The sequence below is a fragment of the Hipposideros armiger genome, unplaced genomic scaffold (genome assembly GCF_001890085.2).
Source record: "Hipposideros armiger isolate ML-2016 unplaced genomic scaffold, ASM189008v1 scaffold_93, whole genome shotgun sequence".
Lineage (NCBI taxonomy): Eukaryota > Metazoa > Chordata > Mammalia > Chiroptera > Hipposideridae > Hipposideros > Hipposideros armiger.
The window spans coordinates 1,495,530-1,506,862 of NW_017731443.1; the positions used below are offsets into that span (position 1 = coordinate 1,495,530).

Below are 11,333 nucleotides of genomic sequence, written 5' to 3' on the forward strand. Positions count from 1 at the left end.
ACATGGGCCAGTGAAGCAACGTCCTCCACAACTAGACTGAAGAACAAAAGGACAGCAACTTGTCTGTTCCCCTCCCCCAATCCCCCAATAAAATCTTTAAAAATACAAAAACAAAAAAATAACCAGTGTGGCACTAGCATTAGGATAGTCATATATATATATCAATGGAATAGAATTGAGAGTCCAGAAATAAGAGCTCTCACATTCATGGTCAATTGATAAGGGTGCCAAGACCATTCAATGGGAAAAGAATGGTCTTTTCAACAGGTGATGCTGGGACAATTGGATTTCCATGTGCAAAAGAATAAAGTTGGACCTTCACCTCAAATCATATACAAAAATTAACTCAAAATGAATCATAGATTTAAAGGTAAGAAGAGCTAAAAGTCTTAGGGAAAAAAACCATTGGAATGACTTTATATTTGGCAATGGTTTATTAGGTATGACACCAAAAGCACAAATGACAAAGGAAAAATAATAAATTAGAGTTCATCAAAATTAAAAACTTTGATGTTTCAAAGAACACCATCAAGAAAGTGAAAAGACAACCCACAAAATGGGAGAAAATATTTGTAAATCATATATTTGATGAGAAACCTGTAACCAAAATATATAAAGAACTCTTATAATTCAAAAATAAAAAGTCAAATACCCCAATTTTAAAATGGGCAAAAGATTCGAATTAACGTTTCCCCAAAGAACATATGCAAACAGCCAATAAGCACATGAAAGGACACTCAGCATCATTAGCCATCAGGGAAATGCAACAAACAAAAATAAAAAATAACATGTTGGTGAGGATTTGGAGAAACTGGCATCCTCTGCACCGCAGGTGGAAATATAAAGTGATACAGCTGCTGTGGAAGACAGTATGATGATGCCTCAAAAACTTAAATATGATCCAGTGATTTTGCATATATACCCAAAAGAATTAAGAGCAGAAACTGAAACAGATATTTTACACCCATATTTGCAATAGCATTATTCACAGGAGCCCAAAACTGGAAACAACCCAAATGTCAATCGACAGACCACAAAATGTGGTCTATACCTTAATGGAATATTATTCAGTCTTAGAAAGTAAGGAAATTCTGACACATGCTACAACATGGATGAACCTTGAATATATTATGCTAGTAAGTGAAATAAGCTAGACACATAGGATAAATATTGTATGATTCCACTTATATATAAGATACCTGGAACAGTCAAAAACATAGAGACAGAAGGTAGAACTATGGTTGCTAGGGGCTGTGGGGAAGAGAGGAATGGGGAGTTAGTGTTTAATGGGAACTGAGTTTCAGTTTGGGGTGATGAAAAAATTCTGGAGATGGATGGTGGTGCTAGTTGCACAACAGTGTGAAAGATTTCAAGTCATGAGGGTGATGGGATTCCAACTTATGGAGACGGACAGTCACCAGATTAAATTTGATTACATTTGAGCTTAGAAAGATGGATCTGGTCCCACAGTGGAGAAAGACTCAGCAGTGGGAATCCTGGAGGCAGGGTGGCCAGTGAGGAGTCTGTTGGGATAACTCAGGCAAGAGATGATAGAGGGATGGAAGACAAAACAGCACCACTTACTGAAGGTACCTGCCCGAGCGGTTTTATGGATTTTATTAGCCTACGGGTTCTCAACTCTGACTGTACATTAGAACCACCTGGGAGGCCTTCAAAATGTACCAAAGCCTGGGCCTCCTGGCCAATTAGATCAGAATCTCTTGAGATGGGCCGCAGGCATCCTTGACCTTCAAAGCTCCCCCGTGATTGCAATGCATGGTCAAGGTAAGAACCCCTGAGGTCACCAAAGGTCAGATACATGGGGCCAGGGACTAGGTAGTTCACAGCCGAGTGCCAGTGCTTAAAACTGAGCCTCGCACAAAATCGGTGGTCAACAGATCTCTGTAAATATCAGGTAATCCTTAAAACAACCCTATTATCATGCCCATTTACAATATGGAAACTGAGGCACAGACAGGTCCGGTTATCTGCTCAAAGTCCCAGCCAGGCTGATAAGGGGTAGTGCTAGTATTAAAATACAAGGAGTGTCACCCCAGAAACCACACTCTAACTGGGTGCTCTACTCCCTTCAGAGTGGCAGCGAGGTGGATCCCAAGCGAAATCGGACCAGATGAGTGACAAAGCTGGCCTTCTGAGGAGGAACGGAGGGCCCAGGCGCCTACCTCACCCTCAGTCCCTCCACCCCAAAACTGACAGGCATCCCTGCAAGGTCAGATGTGACTCCAGACAAGGGGAGGGGGACAGGGCACCCACAAAGCAGAAACAAACCTCAGAACTTAGGGGAAGAGAAAAGTGAAACCAGCCCCAGGGGTGGGGGAGGATCTGTGGCTGGAAACAGGGGCAGCATCCACAGGAATGAGACAGAGGCGGGGACTGAAATGGCCAGAGCCCTCGCACCTCCCCCTCAGCTTGCTGCTGCTTCAACACAGTGGCCTTCCAGGGCTCCTAGAGCAGCGGCACACTCCTGCCCTTCCCTCTCCCCACTCCCTGCTTTCTCTTCCTTTATAGCACTTACCTCCCCTTTATTTGGTGTTTGCGCATTTATTTGTCTGTCATCAGCCTGTTACCCTTCCCCAACTAGAATGGAAGCACTGCCCAAGCAAGTTCCCCTTCCTTTCATGCTCTTCTCCCCAGAGCCCAGAACAGCGCCTGGCACAAAGCAGGTGCTCAGGAAATACTTGTTGAATGAACGAAGAAAACACATATGACCCGTCACACTGCAGGGCCACTGTTTACCTTGTCCTTACAGGGCACCGTCTTGGAGGATAAATTGGTTTAGCCCATTCTCAAAGACAATTGGCAATATTTTTCGTTTTTCTTTAAACACGCGGTGCACAGGCTTGAGCAGTCCATGCTTCTAGTTTGGGGCCCTCCATGCATCACCAGGGTCCCCAAAAGCCTCCCTTTAATATGGACTTTCCCCTTCAGCCCACCCAATCCTATTCCTGCTCCCTCTAGACCCCCCAATCTTGTGTGTTTTACACATGCCCTTCCAATCTGTTATCCATGTCAGTAACGAGGAGCACCATTTACTTATTGGGTGCTTACGATATGCCAGGCACTGTGCTGAACACTTTATGTGTCACATTTCACTTAATTGTCACCTGTCCCTGAAAGAGGTCCTATTATTGTCCCCACTTTACAGATGAGGAAACTGAAGCACAGGGAGCCCGTCACTTGCCCAAGGTCATAGACTAAGTGGCAGAAATATCCAGGATTGTTGTGTTCGTCTGTGTTTTTAGTTTCCATAAACACTGCTGTGCTGTAGATCCTGTTCTGTCTGCTCCTGTTTTTCACTTAACGCTATGCATTTAAGCTTTGTCCCCACTGCTATCTGCTATGCGTTCCCCAGTGACGGACACCTCCAGCCTCCAAACCCTCCGCCACCTCAAACCATGCCTAGGACACATCTGTTTGTAAGAGGTTTGACCCAGGATTAGAACCGCCAGGGGGCACTTGGCCGCCAAACTGCCCTTTCAAACATTCCTGCCAGCTTACAGTCCCACCAAAAACACCAGACTTCCATTCAGCTACCTCCCCACCAGCGATCGGTTTTATCTGACTTCCTATTTTTGCCCACCTGATGCGTGTCACAGGGGATCTTGTGTTTTACATTGCAGCTTTCTGATCACTGGGGTGGGTGGGTGCAGAAATCTTAGCCTTTATTCCATTTTTAAAAATTACATTTGAACGTGCACACGCATGGACATGATTTCACAATAAAGATAGCTCACTCTGTTGATGGAAGGTCTGGATCATAGTCTGTGCTGCACTCCTCAGCTGCAAGGAGCCCCTGAGAGTCCAGAGCACCTGCCACTCTCACTAAAAGCTCTGGTCTAGGAGAGGAGGGACCAGACCCCTGGCACCTGGGTCACAGGTGCCATTCCTCTGCCACAGTGCTCATAGCCTAGTAGAGTGGGAACTTGGTCTGGTCTACGTCCTAGAGTCAAACCTACCGTACTTGAAAAGGGATGGGGGGGAACCTCAGGTAGGGGGAGGTCATTAGCTCCACCCACACACACACTGGACCCCACACAGGCCTGTGTACAGCCTCTGCCCGCCTCCTTGTCAACGAGCAAACTGAGGCCACTCATCTCACTTCCAGAGCTTCAGTCTCATTTGTAAAATGAGCCCTTGAGGAGGACTCAGGGGAACTAATATGGACTCAGCTCTAAGGAGCACAGGCCAGTGAACTGCTACAACACGCTCACCCTCCCGTCCACCACGAGTGGCAGTATCCAATAGCCCCATCTGACAAATGTGGAAGGCAAAGCCTGGAGAGGTGAAGAGGTGGTCACACGGGTCACAAAGCATCGCTGATTTCACACCTCCAGGCCAGTGGATGGCAGGCGAGGTCGCTCCACCCCTCAACTCTCCTCCTGGGGCCTCCATGTCCAGCAGCACCTGGAGCAGGTGTGGGGGGGGAGCTCCTCCTGTGCCAACTATTACCTTCTTCCCCTCCATGAAGCCTCTGGGGGCCCTGAGGGACTGCCAGTGCCATAGGATACCCCTCAGCAAAGTACAGGGCTGGTGGGTGGCTCGAGTCGGCCCGACTGGTGGCTGAGGACATGGGAACCTGAGAAGCCAGAGGGAAACCCAACAGAATCACATCTCAACCCTCCTGGCTGTTGCCCTCTCCCCAGACAGCTATGTGGCCGCGCTTAATGGGGTTTTCTACTCAAATCTCACCTTATCAGAGGGCCTCCCCGGAACCCTGTACAGAATGGCTGGGGCCGCCTGACCTGCCCGGGACTCCCCAACTCCTCCCTTATTACTCTTTTTTCCCCCCAGGGCACCTCATACCATCTGACATACTATTTATCTTCTTTATTGTCTGCCTCTCTCCTTCAGAAATAAACCCCAAGAACATTTTGTTCACATAATCGCGACTACCTAGAATAGTGTCTGGTGTGCAATGAGGTCTCCATAGACAGATAAAAATTTTATGAGGATATAAAAAAGTGCATGCATCTCAAGTGCACAGCTTAATATATTTTTGTATCTAACCACCACCCAGTTCAAGCTATAGACATTTCCAGATGGCTCCCTCGTGCCCGCCTCCCAGTCAACCCCAATCCCCTGAAGTAACCATTATACTGACTTCCATCACCATCAATTAGTTTCACCTGTCCCTGAACTTCACAGAAATGAATGATGTCATCGTGTGTACTCACTCTTGTGTTTGGCTTCTTTTGCTCAACATGACATCGTCTACAAGATACACCCATGATGTTGTGTGTAACACTGTTTGTTCTTTTTTATTCTGTTCTGTTATACAACACTCTACCATGATTTATTCATGCTCTTGTTGATGGGCATTTGGGTTTCCAGTTGGGGGCCATGAACATTCTTGTACGTGTCTTGTTGTGGACATGTGCCTAGCAGGGGGACAGCTGTGTCACAGGGAAGTGTATGTCAATAGATTCGGGAAACCGCCAAACTGTTTTTCTACTGTGGTTGCACCATCTGACATTTCCACCAGCAGCATAAGTTCTGGAGTCGCCACCTCCTCTCCAGCACTTGGTGATATCAGACTTCTTAGTTTCAGGCTTCTGGTGAGTGATTGTGGCATCTTATTTCCCTGCTGAGTGACGATGTTGGGTGCTCAACAAACGTTTGCTGGATGAATCATTAGGTGGGTTGTAGAGGGAGGCTCTCCACTTGGCAGGGATGGGTGGGCTCATACCCTTCACCTGAAGGTCAAGGTCCCTGACTCCCACACTGGCCTCAGAAGCAGCTTCCCATTTCACATACTGGTCACACTTACACCCCAGAGCGCAGCCGAGGCCGGCTGAGGCATTCAGATAGGACCTGCCGGGCCTGAGGCTCAAGGTGCCCCAATGGACAAGAGAATAAAGAAATTCATCTGGTTCCCAGGCAGAGCTCTGCAGATGGGGTATTCACAAGCCCCAGTCCTCCTGGTGCCCAGTGGTGCCCACAGGGCACGACCATCTTTTCCTACTCCCAGGAGGCATCTAGAGGCCAGGCCCAGCCAGGAGCACTGTCTCCCCAGACCTCTGCCCTCTGACTCGGGAAGCTGTACTCCTAACACATGGCCAAGGCTGAGTCAGGCCCTTCCCAACAGCCTGTGAGGTCCTGCAGCAGAAACTGGCTGGTCAGTAATCCAGGCTGGCTAGGACACCTTGTGACAATTCCAAGGTGACCTTGTGACAATTCCAATGGGAGGTAAACAGAGGTGATGGGGTCACTTCCAGTCCTGGCCCAAAAAAACCTCCGTGGGTTCTGAGCTTTCCCCTTCCCCAGTGACCCTGGAAGTCACGGGGGGGGGGCAGGGAGGATAGTGGGGCCACAAGTTGGAAAGAGCCTGGGCTCTGAAGTCTCTCTTGGAGAAGGATAGCCCACTGATCACAAAAATCCCATAATAAACCTTATGTGAGCATGAAATAAACTTCCATTGCATTCGAGTCTATGTATTTTGAGTTTGTTACATCAGCCCTTGGCCCTAACTGGTAGGTATAACTAGTATGTACAGTATTACATACAACTAACATAGGTAATAACTAGCCCCATTTTACAGATAAGAAAACTGAGACACAGAGAAGCTACTGAACTTGTTTGAGGTTAATAAGCAGAGAAGCCATGCTTTGAATCCGTGGCCTGGCTCCAGAGGTTCCGAACCAACAGGCCAAGAAGCAGAGGTGCAAGCCAGGAGCTCCTGGCCATCTCCCACCCCCACCTACGCCTCCTCGAGTCTTTTGCCTGGAGGGAGGTGGTCCCAGCCTCCTGGCCTCCTTGCCTTTCACAATTGTCACCCAGCCTTGTCATTCTGAACCCCCTCACAGTTCAGAATCTGCTTTTGGACAGGCCCCAGCAACAGGCTCCCAGGGTGCCTTCCTCTCCCACCCCCATTCCTCAAGGCCGCTTGGTGTTCTCAGCTCTGGGGGCCAAGGTGTCCGTCTTCCCTGGGACTGAGGCCGGCGGGAACCAGCTCCCATTCGTGGTCCCAGTCAGCCAGAGCTCTTTCAGTTCCAAGGGACAGAAACCCAGCTGACTTCAAGGGGGAAAAAATGTTTATTGGCTCACGTAACTAAGAAGCCTAAGGTATGAAGGCTTCAGGCAAGCCTGGATCCAGGTGTTCAGATGTCATCAGACATCTGTGACTCTGCGCCAACTGGTTCTACTGTGCTGGCCTCGTTCTCAGTCAGAATTGCCCCTCAGGGTTGGAAGCAGCTTCCAGCAGCACCCAGCCTACATTCCGCCAGCTTTGCTACCCTAGTGTGGCCACCATCACCCTCATCTGGACTCCTCTGAGTGTTCCCTGCTGCTCTCTGAGCCACGGGGAAGCCAGCGATCATGTCAAAACCCATTCCCAATGGTCCCATCTGAAGTCCCAGTGGTCAAGACCGGCCTGTACCACTCTCTGGGGCCAGAGCGTGTGTGATAGGTGCTGTGATTGGCCAGGCTGGTGTGATGTTCCCATCCCTCAACCCCAGGGAGTGGGGTCTGCTGAATACACTGTGGAGTAAAGGTGATTCCCCAAAAGGCAGGGGCACCATAGCCAGAGGGGGAGCACATGAGAGGCGGGCAGGACCCACATGCCCCAGCTCCAGCTGCCCTGGGCCCTTCCACACTTGCCAGCATCCTCCTATTTCACAGAAGTCGAGATACCTCAGATGAAAACTGAATTCTGCAGTCTTCCCACCTAAGCCTCCTCACCGCACTCTCCCTCATCAGGATGGGTTTGCCTTGGGCACCCCTCCACCTCACTCCATTCATTTTCCCCGCTTCTGTCCCACATCCCCTCCCTCACTATAAGCTTGCATATCTGCCATCTTAAAACACAAAAACAAAACTCCCTCCTCCTCACTGAGCCACTGCTCCCTCTCCACTTCATAGCCCTGAGCGGTGTTTCAGCTCGCCTCAAGTTTCTCACCTCCAGCTCTCCCTGCCTCGTCGACAACCAGCAAGCTGCTGAGGCAGCTGTGGTGAAGGCTTCCCTAACGCCTGCAAGGTGTCCTGCCATTCGACAACTGGCCTGTCCCTACTCCCAGCCCCCCCCCCAGGGTGGGCACATCCAGTGGCTCCTGAGGGGCTCTGGGTCTGGCTGCTCTCCACTGTCCTCTGATGGGCTGTCCCTCTCTCCCCGCGGTGAAGTCACCTACTCTCAAAGTTCACACATCTGTCTCTAGGCCCGTGTGTCCAATTGTCCACTCCACACCTCACCTTGGCGTTCTCATAATTCATCACAGCCAAACCTGTCATCTTCAGGCCTAATCCTACTCTACCTCTTGTGTCCCCCAGCTGGAAAAGGCTCCTGCCTGAGTTGCTACAGAAAGAGTCCTTGAGGGTTCCCTCGCTCTCTGCCCCATGTCCAGTCAGCCATCAGCACTCAAGTCGACCCACTGCTCCCACGCCTCCTGCCCAGCCTCACCAAGCCACTGCTCCCTAAAAGCACAGGTCTGCCTCCGTGGACACTGCAGCTCCAGGGTCCACTCAGAAATGGGTGCAGACTGACCAACTGTGTCACTGCCCTGCTCACAAGCCGGTCTTCAAGACTCTTTACAACAATCTCAACTACCTCTGCTCCCGCTGCCCCTTCCCCCACCCTTCATGGCACCAGGAGCAGAGCTCTACAGTTCCTCTTACTCGTCCTGTCTGTCTCTTTGCCACAGCCCAGAGTGAGCAGAAGGGTCTCCAACAGAGGACAAGAGGTTCAGAGAATGGTAGGAACCTGCCCAGGGTCACACAGCACAATGAGATAGGTTGTCCTCCAGCATAACCGGCACCTGCTGGCTCAGGTCCTACACCACTCTGCCCACCTTCCTTCTATCAGCACCGCTGGTCCTGCCCTGGCACATCTGTGGCCTCCAGCCCCTCCCTTCACTCAGCTGCTGCCTGGCCCCAGCTCAGAGTGAGGAAGTCAGGTGAATGGGTGGAAAGGCTGCCACAAAGCCCTAGACAGAGGCTGGGACAGACGCTGATGTTCCCTTTTATTATTTTTTTTTTTAATAAATTTAAGAACAGCTCTACCTTCTCTCCTCCCCCCAGAACAACTAAAACCAACTAAAAGGGGGTGTGGCCTGGGGGGCAGAGGGCGCTAGGAGTCATAATCCTCTTCTTCTTCTGCATCAGGTGCTGAGGGGCCAGGGGGTGCTGGGGGCAGAGGCAGAGTCGAGGTGAAGGGCATGAAAGGTGTTGGGGGGCTGCAGGGCAGAAAGCAGGAGAGGAAAATCAGGTCACTCTCCTGTGACCATTCCTACCCACTGAGCCCCACTCCACCCTTCACACAGGCAGCATGAAGCCCACCACCCTCTAGCAAAGGAGAGCCAAGCCCAAAGAAGGGAAGGGCCTGAACAGGTCTCAAAGCCCCTGCCCAGGCCCCATCCACTGCCCTCCCCAGGTGGGAAAGAGACTTCCTGATTAGCACAGTCTCTTGCCTTTAAGCCCTGCTCAGTTCCTTCCTTCCCATCCCCCAAATCTGCCACAACCAACAGAAGTGACTAGGGAGGCCAGGAGGGACAAGTTAGCCCTGGGGAGTCTTCTGGTCCTCTCATGGAGCCACTGAGCTGCTTACCTCTGAAAGTGGGAAGGGGGATGGCTGGCCTGGGGTGGAGCCTGCGGTGTCTCCTCTTCCCCATCAGTGTCAGTGTCCTCAGACTCATCCTGGGAGCAAGGCAAGGGTCAGAGGTGACAAAAAAGGCATGGGCCCATCACTGAAGAGCCTAGACCTCTGGGAGTGGCAGAGACAGAAGGCTGAGCTCCACAGCCCCAATTTACAAAGAAACCAAGGTACAAGGAAATCACAGGTGAGGATGGGCCCAGGCCTCCAGCCAGCTCGAAGGGGCAAGACAGAGGGCTGGGGGCTTCACTCACCTCCTGCTCTGAGTCTGTTCCTGACAGCTTTTTGTCCTTGCCTTTGTTGCCCATCCCACCATTCTTCCGGCTGCTGCTGCCTGGCTTCCGGCCCCTTTGGGAAGGTATAATCCATCTGCTCAGAGGTCTCCCCGCTCCTTCGCCACTCCCCAGCCACCTCCAACCCCGGTGGCCTAGGCCTTCCACGCTTGGACACTTGGCCCTAACTCCCCACCTGCGGGCGCCCTTGTCCCCGTCCATGTGGTTGTCTTCCCCATCCCCTTGCATGTCAGGCACAGATGCCACCAGGTCCTTTAAGAAGTCAAACTGCTGCTCCAGCTCGATGCACTGCTTCCTGAAAGAGGTGAGGCGGGAATGGCATCTGGCAGGGCCCAGATGTCTGGGTTGTCAGCAAGGGACAGCAAGAAGCTCTGGATGTCAGGAGAATGGAGCCTGGAAAACCTCCACCACCCGACTTCCTCCCTTTGCTGGAACACCCAGACTTTCCTCTCCAAGTTCAAACGCACCAGTCTCTAAGGCCTTGCTGGTCTCCCAGTAGCCTCCCACCTCCCTATCAGGACACAGCCTCTCTTAAGTGTGTGAATGCCTGGAGCAGGGCCCCACTGGGCCCTTCCAGCTCAAGGCCACTCACAGGTGGGATGTGGTCATGGTCTTGGCGTTTCGCGACTGGGTCACCTGGCAGGCCTTCTTCAACAGCGACTCCAGGAAGAGCTCAAGCGCCCGGGCTCAGAGTGGTCAAGAAGAACGCGGGAGTGGGATCCCTGCCCACACAAGGCGACCGCCGGCTGCCTCCCTCCCCCACGTCCCTCAACCCGGCCAGCCCCCGACAGGATACAGATGATGACAGGGACAGCCGCCGCCACCTTCCCAATCTCTTCGTCCGTCTGCATGATCTTCTTGATCCGCGCCTGGGGAGGACGCAGAGAGCTCAGACACATCGCCTCTGTCCCAGAATGGGGTGTAGGGGAGAGCGAGGGGGGTATCCCAGGAGAAAGGGGGCGGGGGTCAACGACGCGGGGAGGGCACGGAAGGGGGCGGGGCGTCCGGGTCCCCGAGCACCGCGATGCTCCCGCCCCCCCAGCCGGGCCTGGGCCCGAGCCTCCCGGGAGCCGGGCCCGCTCCTCCCGGGCCTGGCCACGTGCTCACCGGCGGGAACCGCGCGTTGTATTTCTTTTTCTTGCTCGGCATCTCCGGGACTCTCTCGTCGCGCCGGGCCCAGCGCCGCCGCCTGCAGCCTCCCGGCCCCGGGGCCTGCTCGCCGCCCGCCCGTCGAAGTTCCCCCGGGTCCTGGTGCCGCCCGCTCCGCCCACGCTGCTCCCCCACGGGGTCCTAGCGCCGCCGGTAGGGCCTCCGCTCTCAGCGTCCGAGTGCCCTCCCCTCGGAGCCTTCTGAGCTGCGCGAGTCCGTCCGGGACACAACCGGCACTCCCGCCCGCCCCCAGGCCAGAAGAGCGAACGTTAGACCCGCCCCCCGCAGGC

At 52.6% G+C, this 11,333-nt stretch overlaps 1 protein-coding gene across 1 annotated transcript; it reads right to left on the bottom strand.

Moving 5' to 3' along the window:
• Positions 1 to 8,955: 8,955 nt before the first annotated feature.
• DRAP1 (DR1 associated protein 1) lies at positions 8,956 to 11,290 on the bottom strand. The gene is made up of 7 exons (XM_019645450.1): positions 11,002 to 11,290; positions 10,691 to 10,763; positions 10,487 to 10,580; positions 10,070 to 10,189; positions 9,856 to 9,949; positions 9,557 to 9,645; positions 8,956 to 9,185 (listed from the first exon to the last, which is right to left on the bottom strand). Exons 1-7 carry the CDS (start codon positions 11,041 to 11,043, stop codon positions 9,080 to 9,082), a joined length of 618 nt encoding a protein of 205 aa, XP_019500995.1. The 5' UTR covers positions 11,044 to 11,290; the 3' UTR covers positions 8,956 to 9,079.
• Positions 11,291 to 11,333: the final 43 nt, after the last annotated feature.

Bases quoted from the DNA above. Each gene is read 5' to 3' on its own strand.
- DRAP1 (XM_019645450.1), bottom strand. From the start codon at position 11,043: ATGCCGAGCAAGAAAAAGAAATACAACGCGCGGTTCCCGCCG. The intron at 10,764-11,001 runs GTGAGCACGTGG...CGTCCTCCCCAG, and splicing joins ACAACGCGCGGTTCCCGCCG to GCGCGGATCAAGAAGATCAT. The intron at 9,646-9,855 runs GTGAGTGAAGCC...CCTTGCTCCCAG, and splicing joins GAACAGACTCAGAGCAGGAG to GATGAGTCTGAGGACACTGA.